At 39.2% G+C, this 19,436-nt stretch overlaps 1 protein-coding gene and 1 long non-coding RNA gene across 3 annotated transcripts in view; one reads left to right on the forward strand and one right to left on the reverse strand.

Moving 5' to 3' along the window:
- rnf144b (ring finger protein 144B) overlaps positions 1-12,566 on the reverse strand; it is a 111,235-nt gene extending 98,669 nt beyond the window's left edge. For both annotated transcript variants that reach the window (XR_010006114.1, XM_062980671.1), the window contains exon 1: positions 12,157-12,566. Coding sequence is in view for 1 of the 2 variants with exons in the window: in XM_062980671.1 (XP_062836741.1) it covers positions 12,157-12,172 (16 nt within the window). In the remaining variant the exon portion in view is untranslated. The remainder of the gene's footprint in view (positions 1-12,156) is intronic.
- Positions 11,386-19,080, forward strand: LOC103278569 (uncharacterized). The gene is made up of 3 exons (XR_506159.3): positions 11,386-11,944; positions 12,207-12,303; positions 16,923-19,080. It is a non-coding gene; the product is annotated as an uncharacterized LOC103278569 (long non-coding RNA).
- The last annotated feature ends 356 nt before the right edge of the window (positions 19,081-19,436 follow it).

Below are 19,436 nucleotides of genomic sequence, written 5' to 3' on the forward strand. Positions count from 1 at the left end.
CGTGTGTCCCGCCTTCCTCCCAGCATAAGGATAGGGCAAGTAGCCCCATCCTTATGCTGGGAGGACAACCTGAGGATGACCCAGACCCTGCCCTGCCCTGCCCCCTCCTGGCCCCGTCCTCTCTTGCTGTAGTATGATGAGGCTGTGATGGAGCCCATCCCATGATCTGGGGAACTTTCTGCCTGTATTCATCATGTCTTATTAGAGAAAAAGTGTTTCTCAAGTGTCGGGCAACAAGAGGAAGGAGGAGAATGGGATGAGATCTGTCAGATTTGCCTATGTTGAATTGCTTCAGTGACATGGAGTAAAGAGCATTTGTCTTCCAAGAGTCAGCACACAAAACTTCAGGTTACAGCTCCCAACACCAACTTTGCTACCAGCAACTAGCTATCCAAGCTTCAGCTATTTTTGCAAATCTCTCAAGTGATCCCACCTGCTGGCCCTCATCTCAGCCCAACGACTTGATCTCAGCATTTGAATTCTATCTGTTTTTAATTGTTTTTATTTATTTATTTATTCACAGTATTTATACCCCGCCCTTCTCATCCCAAAGGGGACTCAAAGTGGCTTTACAGAACACATATATGGCAAACATTCAATGCCGATTTCACAACTTAACAAAGACAGACAACACAGTAGAGGCAATCCTGTTTCCGGCATTGTTGGAGGTTATGCTTGACTTCGTCCACAAAGGGGTGCTGTCACTCCTTCTCCCATGCCGTCCATCAAGCTTTATAACCTCCCCGCTCAAAACAGTAGCTATATAGTCTATTCACATTTTTTTCTGCTTTCGACCCTGCTAGGTGGGCAGATGAGCTGGGGCTAGCGGTGGGAGCTCATCCCCAACCTGGGCACAAACTGTTGACCTTTTGATCCATAGGCTCTTTCTGCAGCACAGTGCTTTAGCCTGCTGTGCTAAGACCGGACCCTATTGTAGCCAGTCTGAAATATTTAATTCATCTCAGGGCCCTTATCCTGCCCTTGCTCTGTGCCCAGAGGAGTGATAAGTATTTCATTGTCCACTTGGGGTTGCTGTAGCTCTTGTTCTGAAGTGGTGGGTTCTTTATTGTCTTACAGCACATGCTGCTACTGTTATAACTATGTATGAATATTGTATATCATGTCCCGGACCAGAAAGGTTATTTTTGGGGTGGTCATCCTGGGTGGATGATTTTGAAGTAATCCAAATGAATTTTTCCAAATTTTGCCATTTGTGGAAAGAATGACAAATCCTAATAATATATGGGGAAGCTGGAAAAGTTACAGTTTGTGCGACAGCTCCCAGAATTGCCTAGACACCATAGCCATTGGACAAGAACTTCCTGGATGGAAGATTCTGGCAGTTGCAGCACAACAAAGGAAAATTTCTAAGTTTCTGGCAGTAGAGCAAAACATAACCTTCTTCCTCCACACCGATAGTTACTACTCAGAATTTTATCTGAGACAAAAATAATGCATTGTATCCTTTATATATATATATATATATATATATATATATATATATATATATATATATATTCCAACATTTATATCCCACCCTTCTCACCCAAAGGGACTCAGGGTGGCTTCCACAATTGGCAACAATTCGATGCCGACACATAGTTCAAATCATAACAATATATAAAATCCATTAAGAACAATTAAATACAATATAAAAATACAGTAGAGTCTCATTTATCCAACATAAACGGGCCGGCAGAACGTTGGATAAGCGACCCTTCCAGACTATGCCACAGCAACGCGTGGCCGGGCACAGCTAGTTGTATATAAGAGCAATGGATCATATGGCCAGAGATAGATCTGCTCATCTCTGTTTATCCCCTTGTGGGATCCCAGAGAGGGAGAAAATGGAAGCAACATCTCACTTTTCCCCCTACCAAGAAAGGCAGTTCATTAACTAATGCATGATAAATAATTTGTGCACAAACTGTTCATTATTTCACATGGACTCATCAGGAGAAGGTAATTACAGAGTCCCGGGTTCCTAGATATGTGCTGAACAATTGTAGCAGCCCATCCATTAGGCAATTTAGAACTCTTGTGCAGAAGCTTGCAATATCCCAACAGTAATGATTTCTCTGGAGTGCAACCAGTGGTTTTCAGACACTGCTGGTCAAAAAGAATAACATGGCGAGGGAAAGAGGCAATGCTGAGATGGTCAGTAAGGTTGATAAAGTGTCAGAGGTTGTAAACATTACATTTTTGGAATTTAAGGATCCTGCAGCCTACATAACAGTCTTCAGTCCTGTGGATACATTCATGTGGAAATTTGCAATACATGTATACTTTTGTCAGGCTGATGAAGCAAGGCTGATGAATCTAAGCATTTGTTACCTTGTTCCTAGCTCTTATGATGAATGAAGGTATGTAGCATAACTCTACCAACACCACCTCCTAGTGCCCAGCATCAGATTTCTCAGCACAAGGAACAAGACAAAGCCTGTTTGGAGGAAGAAAATTATAAATTCCTGTGGCACTATTAAAACAATGGAATTTACTCTACCAGTGGACTTCCATTATCTGAGTCCACACTGCCATATAATCCAGTTCAATGTAGATATTATACAGCTGTGTGGAAGGCGCATGAGCAAGTGAGTAAAGTGATGGGCGAGTGGGTTGGTGAGCAAGCAGATGGGTGAGCAAGTGTGGCTAAAGCTGTTTAGGGCCTATTAAGGGCCAAAGGTAATATCAAAGCAGTCATCAAAAATGATCATTTAGTATATTTCTATTTGATCATTCCTGAGGATGCTCAAGTACAGGGGAGTCTTGATGGTATAATGTTGCTTGATCATTGCAGGAGTGGCTCAGTATCCCTCCCCAGCCAACTATTGAGAGAAATCAGTCTTAAAACAATTATTTTAAAAGGTGCCTAGGTCAAAATTATCACAATGAATATAATTAGACAACTTCAAATCACACTCTCTGAAAATATTAATAGAATAGTTATTAATAGTTTTACGGTTTGAAGAGAGAAGAGGTACCATGATCAGTCCTATTCTGGAAGTATTCTTATTCATTCTCTCAGTCTCTCTCAGACCTACCTCTGTTCTAAGATCTGATGTAATTTAAGGACTGTGTCTATCTGAATCCAGGAACCAGCGTGATGGTTTGAGCATTGAACTCCAGAGACAAGGGTTCAAATCCTCACTCAGCCATGAAAATCCACTGGATGACCTTGGGCAAGTCACATTTTCACGGCCTCAGAGAAAGACAAAGGCAACTGCCCTCTGAACAAATCTTGCCTAGAAAGCTCCATAATATATTTGCCTTAAAAGTTGCTATATGTTGGAAATGATTTGAAGGCACACAACAGCAGCAATGTCTAAATACAACACTATTTTGACTGATATGTTATGGGAGCCCCAGATTGCACAGCGGGTTGAACCGCTGAGCTGCTGAACTTTTTGACCAAAAGATCGATGGTTCGAATCCGAAGTGAGCTCCTGCTGTTAGCCCCATCTTCTGCCAACCTAGCAGTTCAAAAACATGCAAATGTCAGTAGATCAATAGGTACCACTCCGGCAGGAAGGTGACTGTTCTCCATGCAGTCATGCCAGCCACATGACTTTGGAGGAGTCTACGGACAACACTGGCTCTTTGGCTTAGAAATGGAGATGAGCACCAACCCCCAGAGTTGGACACGACTAGGCTTAATGTCAGAGGAAAACCTTTACTCTTTACCTTTATGCAGGGGCTCTTGTTTTATGTTTGGTTGTGTAACTACAGAAATAGTCTGTATAGATAAAGCTCCTAATATTATTTCATAAGAATAAGCATCAAATGCATTCTGAATTGTATGTTTTTCTTCCCTCTCTGAATGTTGATACGGAGCCAAATAAAGCTGAGGAGCAGTGAGTAGATGCTCCGTTTCCTGGAAAGAAATGCAGGGCTGGAAACCAGTGCCAATTGGAAGAAAAAAGAAAACCATACGATCAGTATATGCTGCTTTCAATATTGTATGTCACTGCTCTTTGCACTCTGAGAAATGTTTACAAGACCAAACTCCCTCTTTACAATACCACCAATTCTGTTCTCTAACCACAAATGCACTGAGTTGCTTATGCAGGAAATGCGGTGGGAGAAGATATAAGCAAGCAAAAATGTCTTATTTGTTAAATAATCAAAAAATAAACAATAAGGTAGCTGTATGCCAAACAACACAATTTTAAATCAGCTGCAACATTTTGTGCATTAGGGTATTCTAGACATAGATTACTTTGAGTCCTTAATGTTTGCTTTTCCGTGCCCTGGAATGAGAACTTCAGTAAGTGATCTGAAAACTTAATTTGACAGTAGTATCTTTGTGTAACTTTGTACCCGTTGCAAAGATGGCAAGCAGTTGATGTATGACAAAACCTGCAATGATGACATACATTTTCCTTGGCTTTCTAAAACCATTAGGTAAAGTATAACAGTTTTGTAACACCTTAAGAACTTACAAAGTAGGCAGTATATCCTTAAAATAGAAAGCAAATTGCTTTAGAAATATGGATGTTCGCCTATTTCTAAGTCAACTTTTTTAAAAAGTTTTGTTTTTTAAAAAATATTAAGCATTTCCAAACAAAATTAAAACATGTTATACTTAGGGAATCTGGGGGTGAGGGGAAGAAAAACAAACGGAATAAAAAATATATAAGGATAGTCGAGTTATTATTAAATAGTTGCACCTTTACAGATGTCTGATATGTTGCAAAGAAAGAACGCAAAAAGTTTAGATTGTTGGAAAGGGGAGAGGTTCTTATACAAAATTATCATTGTTTTAGAGACCAAAAAAGGTTGTATTTCACCTTAAGCTTTAGCTGACAAACTTCCCAGAGCAGCTTACAGATTTAAAAAATGTTTATTGTATTGAAGGGCAGGATGCAAAGATTAATGAATAAATAATACTGAACTGTTCATATCAGAAAAAACTTATTTATAAGTGATCTGGAGTGCATGCTTTGAGTAACACAACAATAGAAGCATCAAGAAACTGATACCAATCTCACATATACTTTTCCAGTTAACATACAGGCCCCGTCTACACTGATCATTTAATGCAGATCAAATTACATTAAATGGTCAGTGCAGATTTACATAATTCAGCTCAATGTGTAATCGAGGTGACCACCCTCCCCCCCAGGACTTTGTAAAAGATAGTTCAAAAATCAAGACTTTATGTTCTATATTCCATATATTTATAGTAGAAGGTGATTGAGACTTTTTACTGGAGTTTACTGTGGATTATCCCTGCACTCTGAGGCAAGAGATAACAACTTCATGAATTGTAAAATCATGCTGCTAAAACTCCACTTTTATGAATTTCCATGCTGGGTTCTCCAGATGTTATGAACTTCGTTCTTATCAAATATTTTCAATTGTTTATATCATTCATGATTCCCCTTTAGGCAATGTAACTCACTTTTATGGATTCTCCCTTATTTCCATGAAATCTATCTGTCTGCCTATATGTATTTGTACTCTTTGGGATCCCCGGAAAATATGTATTTTTCCCAGCATGGTTTATATTCCAACTTTATTTTATCTTTTTCATTTTATTTCATATAATTGTCAAGTCATGAAATCAAATAGGAAATATTTTGAACTCAACCTGAACCCCAGAACCTATCCCATTTCCTATGACCCAGGCTTCCCTTCCCAAAAACAAAAGGATAATCTGCCACCGCTAAACCCAATCAAATTCAGATTGCATGGACAATATAGGGCTTGAGTCGCCGAATTCGGAGTGTTGACCTAAAGGTGATTCGCCCCAAGGCAAACATTGTCATATCTCACCCAAAGGAAAAACCAGGACACCTCAGGAAGGCGCCCTGCACAGCCTGTCAATATGGCTCATCACCACCCATCTTTGCTTCCATCTCTGACACCCCAAGGCATATCTGAAATCTGTATACGTGACAGAAACCCGGACACCCTTGATTGCTGCCATTAATCCCTTTAGAAATCGGTCTAGCAGGTCTTAATCCGACAGTTCCTGCCCTGTCACCCCATTGTTTCAATAACTCCCGCCTTCTCTTTCCTGATTGGCCTGAAAAGGCAGCTTCCTATTGGACCAACGGAGCAAGGCGGGAAACGAAAGCCCGTCTCGTTCAACCTTCTAGCCTATCAACGATGAGATGGGCGGGGGAGCGGGGCGGGAAATTCAAAGGGCTGTCGGACTGAAATTTTGTATAAATATGGCTTTATTTTGATTATGTGGGACCCTAGTAGACTGAATGATCGCTACTAGAGTCCTCTTCAGCTGAATTGCTCAATAAAGACTCCTTGGCGGATTTTCCTTCAACTTTGGCGGACCTTCTTCATTTCGGCTTCAGGTTGTATTGCGGCTCATATTTTCCTATTGGCTCCGCCAAGGTCCGTTCTCTCAGGACCGGATCGGATCTCTCCTTAAGGGCCCGATCCCCTAAAACGCGGTCGACAACAAATGCAGTTAAACTACATTATATGAGGGCCCTTGTACACTGCAGAAAATGCACAGGGAACCAGATTTTAAATCTCCAGTTCCCTGTACACTGAATTTGTTTACAAGTTGAAGCAGGTACATTTTTAATGTTACTCTAGGTGTGTGTATGTGTGTGTGTGTGTGTGTGTGTGTAATCTTTTGACAGCATAGGAAAGGGTGGTGGTGTTTGTTGTGCTCTCTATGCCCTGTTCAGAAGATTTCACAACAGCTTCCGTCCCTGTGATCATTTGATTTTGAAAAATTGGCCTTGTTGTGGAAACAAGGTGTGGTGATCAAGATTCGGTTGAGACATCTTTTCTCTATGATAACTTTTTCAGTAGTGAATTTCCCTTCTGAGGGATAGATTTCTCTCACTGTTTTCTCACCCCCGTTCTTAACTATAAATTCCTTTGTAAGTTTCATGTTTGCAACTCAGGAACTGCTTGTACATGAGCGAGCATGGTGCAGTAGTTTGAGCGTTACATTACAACTCTGGAGATAAGGGTTAAATTCTCAACTCGGCAATAAAATCCACTGGGTTATCTTAGGCAAGTCATATACCCTTACCCCAAACACTTTGATAGAATCACCTTAGGGTTGCCATAATTAGGATAGGATATGAAGACCCACAACAACAATCTAGACATGAACAAACTCCTTCAAGACTGTGAGATATTTTACACATTATATTACAAGGAATGTGCGAGACTTCCCTCAACCTGGGCATTAAGATCCTTAAGATATCAGCTTTGTCTGATAACCCCTTGCTGAACATTAGTAAGACAATGATATTTTTTTTTTAAAAAAAAAAAACCTGCTCAAAAAGAAAGGAAATAAGATTTCATATCTTCTTTTATAAGATGGAGTAGTGAAGGAAAATGACTACAAGATCAAGAGGAAGTGCAAAGCATAAGAACTTCAGGTCATCACTGTATGAAAGATAGGAAGGCCTAAAAGGAAAGAGACTGGCTCTTTGGAGATCCAAGTTCTAGTCAGATACAGGTCTTCCTCGTTTCAGAAAATAAGCTCACTTTGAGGTAGCAAAGAAAAACAGGAACAAACTACTATAATCTGATTGAAGCAGACAGTCATCACAAATATCATAATATTTATAAGTTGTGCAATTCAAATACTTGTGTACTGATTTGCCAGTTGTCAAAATTTACTATATATTACACTTTTCGCAGTCTTTTTCCACCCACTGGTCAGGTAATCAAAACATTGCCCCATTCCCAGTCTTTCAACTTTCACATGAAAGTTGGGTAGTTTCTCATTTTCAAAACAAAAGAGATCAATCAGCCCAAACAAGATCTACTTGAATGCCTAGCTAACGAAGCAACCGTTTTCTAACAAGCCGTTTTCCCATATATTCTAACTCCTATTATATATATCAGGGGTCCCCAAACTAAGGCCCGGGGGCCGGATGCGGCCCTCCAAGGTCATTTACCTGGCCCCCGACCTCAGTTTTATAATATAATATTTTAATATCAGTTTTAATAATATAATATATTGTATATACGTATAGTATTGATAATAATATTATGTTATACAATATAATACTAATAATAATACCATATAATAAAATTAATTATATGTTATATATTACATATTATATAATACTATAGTGGTATAGTTCAATATAGTAATATATAGTTCTAATATTGTGCTATGCTAATAATATAATATATTGTATGTACATACAGCTGCTCTGAGTCCCCTTCGGGGTGAGAAGGGTGGGATATAAATGTAGTAAATAAATGCAGTAAATAAATAATTAAATTTAGACTTAGGCTCGCCCAAAGTCTGAAATGACTTGAAGGCACACAACAACAACAATCCTAATTAACTTGACTATCTCATTGGCCAGAAGCAGGCCCACACTTTCCATTGAAATCCTGATAGGTTTATGTTGGTTAAAATTGTTTTCATTTTTAAATATTGTATTGTTCTTTCGTTGTTGTTGTTGTTGTTGTTACACTACAAATAAGACATGTGCAGTATGCATAGGAATTTGTATTTTTTTTTCAAATGATAATTTGGCCCCTCAACAGTCTGAAGGATTGTGGAACAGCCCTCTGCTTCAAAAGTTTGAGGACCCCTGATCTATATGAACATGTAAGTTGTAGCTGGCTGGCTGGCGGTCTATCTATCAATGATAATACAGTATCTATCAATGATAATACAGTCTAATACCAAAGCATGTTTAACATAGAAACTGCAGCTCCCAGCATTCTGCAGTCCAGCAATATCTCAGAGGGCATATTTTGCCTACCCCTGCTGTAAATGAAAGGAAAGGTTAGCAAATAAACCAAAACAAACAAAAGCACTACAAGACACTGCTTATTAAAGTGGAAGGTCAACCCCTTTGGGGACATAATCTGCAACAGAAAGAGCCAAGTCAGCACAAGTAGCAGGCCTTTGAAACTGAACCGGCATTGATGAGATCTGGGTGAGGTTTCTTTAAGGTCAGAAACTAGGGCCATGCCAAAGTATTCCATCTGTTTGCTTAATACCAGCAGAATATCAAGCTTCAGGACTGTCAAGGATTCCAACAGGAAAATATGTTGTGGTTTCCTTAAGGTAGCCCTTCTCAAGCCAAGGAAAGCTGGTGATTCAGGGTTTTCCAATGGGTCTTGTTTTATGGCAAGCCTGTTAAATTTACTTTCATGGCTGTGTGACAGATTTGTAACAGGGGGTGTAATAAATTTTCATTGGAATAGTGTTGAGTTGTTTTTCTGCAACAACTAAGGCTTTCCAATTGACTTTTAAGGGCACTATTGCAGGGGAGATACAAAACCATTGCCACTGCTGGGGTCGCAGCAATGTGTACTCTCCCACTTTTCAACACTATTTCCAGTGTGCATGGCCCAGTGTGCCAAAGCTGCTTTCCTTAGTTTCCTGGTCCGCCAGGCAAAATAGTTGGACCTGTAAAATAGGAAAGCAAGTAGACTGTGTGTTCATAGATATCTACTTGAAGAACCAGCTACAGATAAGCAACCTTTTCTCCACAGCCTCTAGGATTCACACAAATGGCTGATTAACCTGTTATAGAAAAGTCAAGTGAAGATAGATGGCAAAATTCCAATACAATATACTTGTGTGCTCCCAACTTGTTTGCGCTTGAAGGACATTGAGGGTTGATGGGAACACTGTGAACTAAAAAGGAATGAGGGAGCAGGTTTGAGGAGTTAATAGTTCCCACCAAAACTGCTCATCTCTAAAACATTCCCACGGAGCCCCTGCATAGGCACAAGACCAATTTGTGTGAGTCCCAAGGACTTTGAAGGAGAAATTACTTTACAACTGTTGCTAACCTTATCCTAGCCTTCAATGACATTGTGTACAATTTCTTCTATTCTAAGACACCATCAATTGTAAGACATATTCTAACTTCAGTACCACCAACAGGAAAATGCTGTATATGTGTGTGTTACAAACTTGATAGATGCAGGGAATGCTGTGAATCTAGAACATCTTTATTTCAGTAAGGCCTTTGACAAGGTTCCCCATGTTGTTCTTTTAAACAAATTAGTAAAATGTGGGATAAACAATACTACTGTTAGGTGGATTTGTCATTGGTTAAGTGACCAAATCCAAAAGGTGCTCACCCATGATTCCTCTTCATCCTGGAAAGAAGTGACAAGTGGAGTGCTGCAGGGTTCATTCCTGGGCCCAGTTCTGTTCAACATCTTTATTAATGACTTGGATGAAGGTTTGGAGGGCATGCTTATCAAGTTTGCAGATGACACCAAATTAGGAAAAATAGCTAATACTCCAGGGGACAGGATCAGAATTCAAAATGACCTTAACAGATTAGAGAGTTGGGCCAAAACTAATAAAATGAATTTCAGCAAGGACAAATGTAAAATACTACACTTAGGCAGAAAAAAAATGAAATGCAAAGATACAAGATGGATGACGCCTGGCTTGACAATAGTACATGTGAATGAGATCTTGGAGTCTTTGTGGACAACAAGTTAAACATGAGCTAACAATGTGATGAGGCAGCTAAAAAAAGCCAATGGGATTTTGTGCTGCATCAAAAGCAGTACATCATCTCAATTAAGGGAAGTAATGGTGCCCCTCTATTCTGCTTTGGTCAGACCTCATCTGGAATATTGTGTCAAATTCTGGGCACCACAATTTAAGAGAGATACTGACAAGCTGGAATGTGTCCAGAGGAGGGCGACTGAAATGATTAAAGGTCTGGAGACCATGCCTATGAGGAGCAGCTTAAAGAGCTGGGTATGTTTAACCTGCAGAAGAGAAGGTTGAGAGGAGACATGATAGCCATATTTAAATAGTTGAAAAGATGTCCTAAGGAAGAGGGAGCAGGCTTGATTTCTGCTGCTCTAGAGACAAGGACTCGGAGCAATGGGTTCCAATTACAGAAAAGAAGATTCCGCCTGAACATTAGGAAGAACTTCCTGACTGTAAGAGCTATTCAGCAGTGAAACTCTCTGCCTCAGAGTGTTGTGGAAGCTCATTCCTTGGATGCTTTTAAACAAATGCGGTATGGTCATCTGTTGGGGGTATTTTGTGCTTTTCCTGCATGGCAAGAGGTTGGACTAGATGGTCTATGCGGTTTCTTCCAACTCTATGATTCTATGATTGTGTGTGTGTGTGTGTGTACACACACACACACACATACACACAAAATTCTAAGATGCACCACATTTTTAGAGATGTTTATATGGGGAAAAGTATGTCTTAGAGTTGAATAAATACAGCAGCTATTATATATTCCACAGAAAATTAAGCGCCAATATTTTGATCAGCATCAGAAATACAACATGATCTCCATATCAGAAAGGAAAACATTCTTGGACTTACTGTGAAAATGTGAAACTGTAGGTAATTGTGAATCTTATTGAAATGAATGACTGAAATTAATGCACACCACAGACTTGCACTAGAGGACCTAGAAAATGTCTAGAGAGAAGACCTTTCCATTATTTGTAGGTCCTCCAGTGCTACCTGACGGTCAGTTTCAGGAGGAAGCATACCATAGAATCATGCTGGAAGTCTTAGAAAAATTAGGACATTTTTTTCAGACATAGCTAAGTGAAACTGTGGGGATTGACAGACACAAGGATCCTATTATAAAAAATACCCAGCACATAAATTTATGAGCCTCTCTAGAGTTTCCTGAAGGAACCAGATCCCATCTAATCTTGAAAGCTAAGCAGGATCAGTCTTTATTTTCCACACTGTGAACCTGATTGAAACTGATCATAATTGTACCAATTTTACTCAAATATTAGGAAATTATAATACTTTGCAAGAAGAGAGTTTGGTCTTTTAAAAGGCCATAAATACTGGCATATTCTTCAAAACATGGGCATCTAATCTTCTCCTGATGAGGACCGTGTGGATAGTTTTTCTGGGTCTTCCAGACTTAATGGCAAATTTCCACTGATTTCAACTGACCCACAAACTTTCTCTGTATTTACAGGCTAGTAATGCTGTATGGGTGAATGTAGCTGCTTCAAGAAAACTGTGGTAAGAGCGTAACTGAACCACTAGCAAGCATCACGCCCAGCACATAAACACACACACATTTCCACTTCACCACAAATATGACTGCAATGCCTTGCCATAAATTTGCCGAGCTAACAGTTTGCAAAAGATGCTTTAAGAGCAGAGGAGATTTGGGAAGCCAAGATTATATGCACAATATGCATGTCAATGCCTAGGAAAAGTCTGATATTTACCATTATACAGCAGCATAGAGTGATTCCATCTTTCTTCTGTGCTTTGGCAGAGTCAAGAACAGCCTGGAAGCTGGTTCTACTGGATGCAGCTTGTGTCTTGCTTCTTCTCTTCTTGCTGATGGAGATGTCTTCAATGAGGCAGATAAGGTAGTAATGACAATTTCAGGTCCAGGAAATTACCAAAAAAAGCTCAAATGGCCTTTTGTTATGCTTCTTAATTTTTTCCCATATTTCCTTCCATACTTATCTTTCCATATTTGCAAGAGGATGTTCAGAAGTTATCTCCATGCCTACCAGACAGTATTGGACAACTGCTAACTACTATGGAAATTCCTTTGCCATTCATGCATCTTCAGCTTGGGCTCAGTCTGTGAATGGCAGAGTTGTTACTCTTCTGAACTGTCCTCGACTGTAGAGGAGATTTACAAATGCAGCCGGCTTTTTCTCCCCATAGAAATTGATACAGGCAGTTTGTGTCTGCAGGCACCTCCTCCTCCTCCTCCACTACCTCCTCCTCCGACAAAGGGCAAATTCATTCTGCATTACAGGTCAGCAATACAGTGGAGGAGTCTGTCTAAGGATTCTGATAGCTACTGCCTTGGCAACTAAAGTAGAGAGGAAGGAAGCCTTCCCAAAAAGAAAGATGCTCACTCAATGTAGCAATGAGATTATCAGGAAATATGTAGTAAACCAATAGCCTTAGAAACAACATTAAACAAGTAGAACAAAGTTGTTACTCTTTGAGTTTATTACAGTAATATGTATTCTAGCCTGATAATAAAAAAGCGGGTGATCTGATATATACCTTGCATATAAATAAGTAAATGTTTAAATAGTATAGTACAGTAAAGTCTCACTTATCCAACACTCGCTTATCCAACGTTCTGGATTATCCAACGCATTTTTGTAGTCAATGTTTTCAATACATTGTGATATTTTGGTGCTAAATTCATAAATACAGTAATTACTACATAGCATTACTGCGTATTGAACTACTTTTTCTGTCAAATTTGTTGTATAACATGATGTTTTGGTGCTTAATTTGTAAAATCATAACCTAATTTGATGTTTAATAGGCTTTTCCTTAATCTCTCCTTATTATCCAACATATTGGCTTATCCAACATTCTGCTGGCCCGTTTACGTTGGATAAGCAAGACTCTACTTTATATAGATTTATACTGAATCACTAAGTCCTCCAATGCAAGTCTGTGGTCACTTTTTGCCAAACTTTGTGCTAGAGGACTCAGAAATTTCTAGGGAGGAGTTCTCTGTGTTAAAAAAAAAAACCCCTTTTTCATTTGTATTTGTTCCACTTTCTCAAGGGCTTGGTGCCCCTAACCACAGTGAACATGGAAAGCTAATACAGTAGAGTCTCACTTATCCAACATAAACGGGCCGGCAGAACGTTGGATAAGCGAATATGTTGGATAATAAGGAGGCATTAAAGAAAAGCCTATTAAACATCAAATTAGTTTATGATTTTACAAATTAAGCACCAAAACATCATGTTATACAACAAATTTGACAGAAAAAGTAGTTCAATACGCAGTAATGCTATGTAGTAATTACTGTATTTACGAATTTAGCACCAAAATATCATGATATATTGAAAACATTGACTACAAAAATGCGTTGGATAATCCAGAATGTTGGATAAGCGAATGTTGGATAAGTGAGACTCTACTGTACTACCAAGATATAAAATGCATTTAAAATACGCATACTGGGAACTCATCATGGATTGTTTAAGGCCCCTTCCATACAGCTGAATAAAATCCTACATTTTCTACTTTGAACTGGAATATATGTCAGTGTGGACTCAGGGCCCTTCCACGCAGCCCTATATCCCAGAACATCAAGGCAGAAAATCCCACATTATCTGAATGTGGAATCAGATAACCCAGTTCAAAGCAGATATTGTGGGATTTTCTGCCTTTATATTCTGGGTTATATGGCTGTGTGGAAGGGCCCTAGAGGAGAAATTAAAATATGCCTATCAAAATATTCTTTAAAATAATTTTGAAAAGTAAATAAAAGTCAGTAAAATGTGTTACTGGTTGCACTAGGGATAGAAATCATGAGGCCATACAAATGTTGGACTGCATTGCCAATGATGGGGAATACGCTAACCCAGTTAAAGCAGATAGTGTGGGATTTTCTGCCTTGATATTCTGGGTTATATGACTGTGTGGAAGGGCCCTGAGCAGCACACCCTTGGAGTTCTCATTACTGAAAGAACTAAAGTAAAGTGTTGTGATTTTAATTTGCTCTAAAGTATAGTGATAAATGATGGCTTGATGTGATGAGAATAGCTGCCATATCAAAATGGTTGTTCAAGTTCACTTTATTACGGCCAATGACCAGCTCATAAGAAGAGGGACCCAGTCCCGCACAAAATGGTTGTTAATGTTGTAGCTAGGTGCCTTCAAATCACTTTCAGTTTATGGCAACTCAATCACATTACTTTCTTGACAATATTTTTTCAGAGTTGGTTTGCCACTGCTTTCCTCTTAGGGCCCCTCCACACAGCCCTATATCCCAGAATATTAAGGCAGAAAATACCACAATATCTGCTTTGAACTAGGTTATCTGAGTCCATACTCAGATAATGTGGGATTTTCTGCCTTGATATTCTGGGATATAGGGCTGTGTGGAAGGTCCCTCAGAGTTGGTCTGCCACTGCTTTCGTCTTTGACAGATAGAGTATGACTTAGCAAGGGTTACCTAGGGCCCTTCCACACAGCCATATAACCCATAATATCAAGGCAGATAATCCACAATATCTGCTTTGAACTGTATTATCTGAGTCCACACTGCCATATAACTCTGTTCAAAGCAGATAATGTGGGATTTTATACAGCTTTGTGGGTTTCCATGCCTGAGCGAAGATTAAAATTGGACTTGCCCAGAGCTCAGAGCACTACATCATGCTGACTCCTGTCTGGATATGTTAACCAACCATAATTATAACCAAATACTGTGGTCCTAATTCTGACATAAAAGGAATATATGATAATAAAGCAAAAGCCATCTTCCAAATGTGAGGGACAAAAGCAGAACTACCAGAAGATCATTCAACATTTCTCTTGAATATGCAGCTAAGGTGATTTATTAAGTCCTTAATTATCTCGCCTTCAATCTAAAAGATCAAAATTGGATGCCAGCCAGTAGAGTTCCCCACTGCAAACTACGGGCAAATCATGTTTACCATATACTGTATACAGAAGGTGGTTTCTGTTCCTTACCTGCAAACAGGAGCTTATGCAGGTACAAAACTCATTTTACATGGCTATTATATTTCATTTTGGTCTTTCACAGTACTCTCCATTCTTTCAAAAATATGTAACAACTCAATTACTAATTTAGCTTATTAGCCATAGAAGCCCATTGCACAACAGAGTGCTATCTACTGTCTTATTTTTGTCAAGATTCATGACAGAGCTCAGTTTACAGAGCAGAGGGTTGTCTTTCAAGACAACCACTTGCCAGAATGTGCATTTCTTTATAGCATTAAATTTCAGTTGTGTTTTCAACTTAATTATCCTGAAGTGGTAGTATGTTTGTGTGTGTGTTTTGTTGTCCTTGAACAGGAATGGAGTCACATGACGATTCCTGAAACGTCAATCATTATACAATAATATTTATTTTAATTAACTTTGGGTTATTGCATTACGTCAAACTGTCCATGAAAATAATTTAAAAACATTCAGCTTTTGTTACTCAGGCTGGTTTATTCTGATACATCCATGGCACAGTACATCTAGTTAGACTGGACTATAAGAGCTACATATTTGTTACCACGTCTAGCTCAAGGTACTGGTGCTTTGCTGTAAAACTCTAAATAGCGTGGTTCCCAATATTTAGAAAAGCATCTCTTCCGATTTGTTCTGGGGAAAGTGTGTTATGCATGCCTGAAAGAATGAACTTTCTCTTGATTTTTAAAGTCCTATGAAGGAAGACCCATTTGGTACTGACATAAATAAATGCCTACATTGCTTAGTTGATCTGTAGCACCAGGAGCCCCCATGGTGCAGTGAGCTAAAGCGCTGACCTGCTGAACTTGCTAACCGAAAGGTTGGTGGTTCAAATCCGGGGAGCAGGGTAAGCTCCTGCTGTTAGCCCCAGCTTCTGCCAACCTAGCAGTTTGAAAACATGCAAATGTGAATAGATCAATAGGTACCACTCTGGTGAGAAGGTAACGGCGCTCCATGCAGTCATGCCAGCCACATAACCTTGGAGATATCTATACAATGGCAGCTCTTCGGCTGAGAAATGGAGATGAGCATCAACCCGCAGAGTCAGACACAACTAGACTTAATGTCCAGAGAAAACCTTTATCTTTACCTAGCAAATTTATTCCAAAAGTGTGAAGTTTTTTCTTTGTTCTCTGTTTTAAAAAAACTATTAAAATGAATAGGGATGAAAACTTTTTTACATCACAGATTTTCAGATGCTACCAAAAAAAACAGTTCAGTGCTATTTGCTTCCAGAAAACTAAACCATAGGTTATTTCTTTATCTAAATGCAAGCTTTCCAAAAGCTTAGTATCCTTTCTGTAATTATTTGGATGCATGCAACAATTTAAGATGTTCATAAGTTTACAAATATAATAGTCCAGTGATACATTTCTGTTCTTGCAAATGCCTTGCTATTTATACCAAGCAAGAAAACTGTGCTTTTTAAATAGTATAAAGCTTTTAAACATTCTAACAGTATGCAAATGTGTTTGGAGTATACTATACTAGCACTATGTTTTGTTAACAGAGACAGCGAAGAGATTGCAAGAAAAAACAAAGGAAAGGAAAGCTATTAAGAAGATACACAGCTAAAGGCAAAATGTTCTGGATGACACAACACGAGAACCAATGGTACCCTAAAACAGGTTCTCCTCTTTAAATAATACAGAGTTAGTGACATTTTTGTTGGCCATGATTCCTAATTCCCCAGTACTGCTTGCCTGCATCTTCCCATACAGACCAAGCCATGGTTCTAATATGATCCGTTCATACCTTTTAGCTACCCCAGTTCATCATTTACTTGTCCCACTTTCTCATATAGTTTTAAAATGTCTGTTTCTCTCATTTCCCCCACCTTTCACTCTCAGCATACTGCAAAATTAGGCAAGGAAAGGTGTTATAATTTTGATCTTCCCAATGGCTTTTGGGAGGGGGCGTTTTCTAAACTTACTACATACATTCCCAGATATCTATAAAACAATAGTTTTGTATTCTTCCTCATTCATCACTTTTGCCCTGCTGCTTCATGTTCACATCCTTTTGACCACACTCTGATGTTGCTCAACATGTGTCCTAGTTTTCACATGTGAAATGTTGGCATATGTGGCATTACATGCACTATGGAGCCTGTGACTGAATCAGACTTCAAAAAGTAGGAATAAAAATAACTGGATCACTCAAACACATTAGCAAAAATACTCCCTTTAAAGAAAATGCTTACAGTTGTCAGAATGATCCAGTAATTCCTATCCCTATGTTTGAAAGTCTGATCCTGCAAATGACTGGGTGAGCAAAGCTCAATTTTAAGGAACAGCCTTTCAGGAAAAAAAGAATAACTGGGATCCATACAACAGCCATCCTAAATGCAAAGTATGCTTCACTAAATGCCTTCTTATACTGTAATCATCTTTAATTCAATGATTTTAAAATTAAATTGATTTTATTTTGTGAGTCGCTCTGTGCACTCTGGTCAAAACAGAATGCAAAGCTATATAGACCAATCTGCACACATCATTAAAAAGTTGACCTTTGCCCTATTGTCACAATACTGAAGGTAAAATGGGTACAAGAAGAAAATTCACTATCTACTTTCAGAACGTGTTGTCGAAGGCTTTCATGGCCGGGATCACAGGATTGTTGTATGTCTTTCGGGCTGTGTAGCCATGTTCCAGAAGTATTCTCTCCTGACGTTTCGCCCACATCTATGACAGGCATCCTCAGAGGTTGTGAGGCATGGATAAAATGGGCAAGGAAGGAAAAACGATACATAAAAATTGAAGTACCTTCGTCCACATCCAGAGACCACTGCAAGCCCCATAATCAATGGATTTGGCCCAAATGTGGCACACAGACCCCCCCCCTCCCCATGTCCAACTTAAATGCTAAGGGGGTTTGGTGGGGGCGGGGTGGACTCTGGACAATTGGAGTTGCAGCACTTTCATCCACATCCAGACACCACTGCTTAAGCAGCTGAGGGGGAAAAGGAAGGGCCTGATGCTGTTAGGAATTGTGGGAGTTGAAGTCCAAAACAGCTGGAGGGCTGAAGTTTGCCCATGCCTAAACCTATTTCCCACTATCCCTCTGGCTGGAATAGTCGAGCTAACAATAGCTGACAGCACTAGTTATTTTGTCACTTTACTTATATATTACATTTTCCATTTTCCCTTACTTTTGAAAATAACATTTCATTTCTATTTCTTAGACACGATTTCGCTTATTAATGTGGAAGTAATTCTGGTGTTTTCAAAGTACAAGCAGTTTGCCAAGGATCCTGCTGAGAAGACACCTGGAACAGAAAGGAGTAAAATTCCACTCCCTTTTGCTAAAAATTGCTTCCCAGTATCTTATCGTATTCCTATATTCTGTTTCTTTGCTGTAAACTAAAATGCAGCTGTCTATTATAGACAATAGAGTGCTTGTTAGTTGGCAACAAAATATGACTCTGTACAGATGAACATCTCTGCCTAATATACACATAATTGAACCCTAAAGTGTAAAAGCATTTAAGCTACATGAGCACCTCATTCTGTGCTGGAGATTTTTGTTCTAAGGATACTTCGACTCCAGACAGCCGGATTTATTAAAGAACTGTTTTATTATGTTGTCGAAAGCTTTCATGGCCTGAATCACTGGGTTACTGAGTTTTTGGGCTATATGGCCATGTTCCAGAAGCATTCTCTCCTGACGTTTTGCCCACTTCTATAGCAGGCATCCTCAAAGTTTGAGGTCTGTCGGAAACTAGGCAAGTGGGATTTATCTGTGGAAAGCCCAGAGTGGGAGAAAGAACCCTTGTCTGTTTGAGGCAGGTGTGAATGTTTCAGTTGGCCGCCTTGATTAGCATTGAATAGCCTTTCAGCTTCAAATCTTGGCTGCTTCCTGCCAGGAGAGAATCCTTTGTTGGGAGGTGTTAGGTAGCCCTAATTATTTCTTGTCTGGAATTCCCGTTTTCTGAGAGTTGTTCTTTATTCACTGTTCAGATTTTAGTTTTTTTGAAATACTGGTAGCCAGATTTTGTTCATTTTCATGGTTTCCTTTCTGTTGA

The sequence above is a fragment of the Anolis carolinensis genome, chromosome 4 (assembly GCF_035594765.1).
Source record: "Anolis carolinensis isolate JA03-04 chromosome 4, rAnoCar3.1.pri, whole genome shotgun sequence".
Lineage (NCBI taxonomy): Eukaryota > Metazoa > Chordata > Lepidosauria > Squamata > Dactyloidae > Anolis > Anolis carolinensis.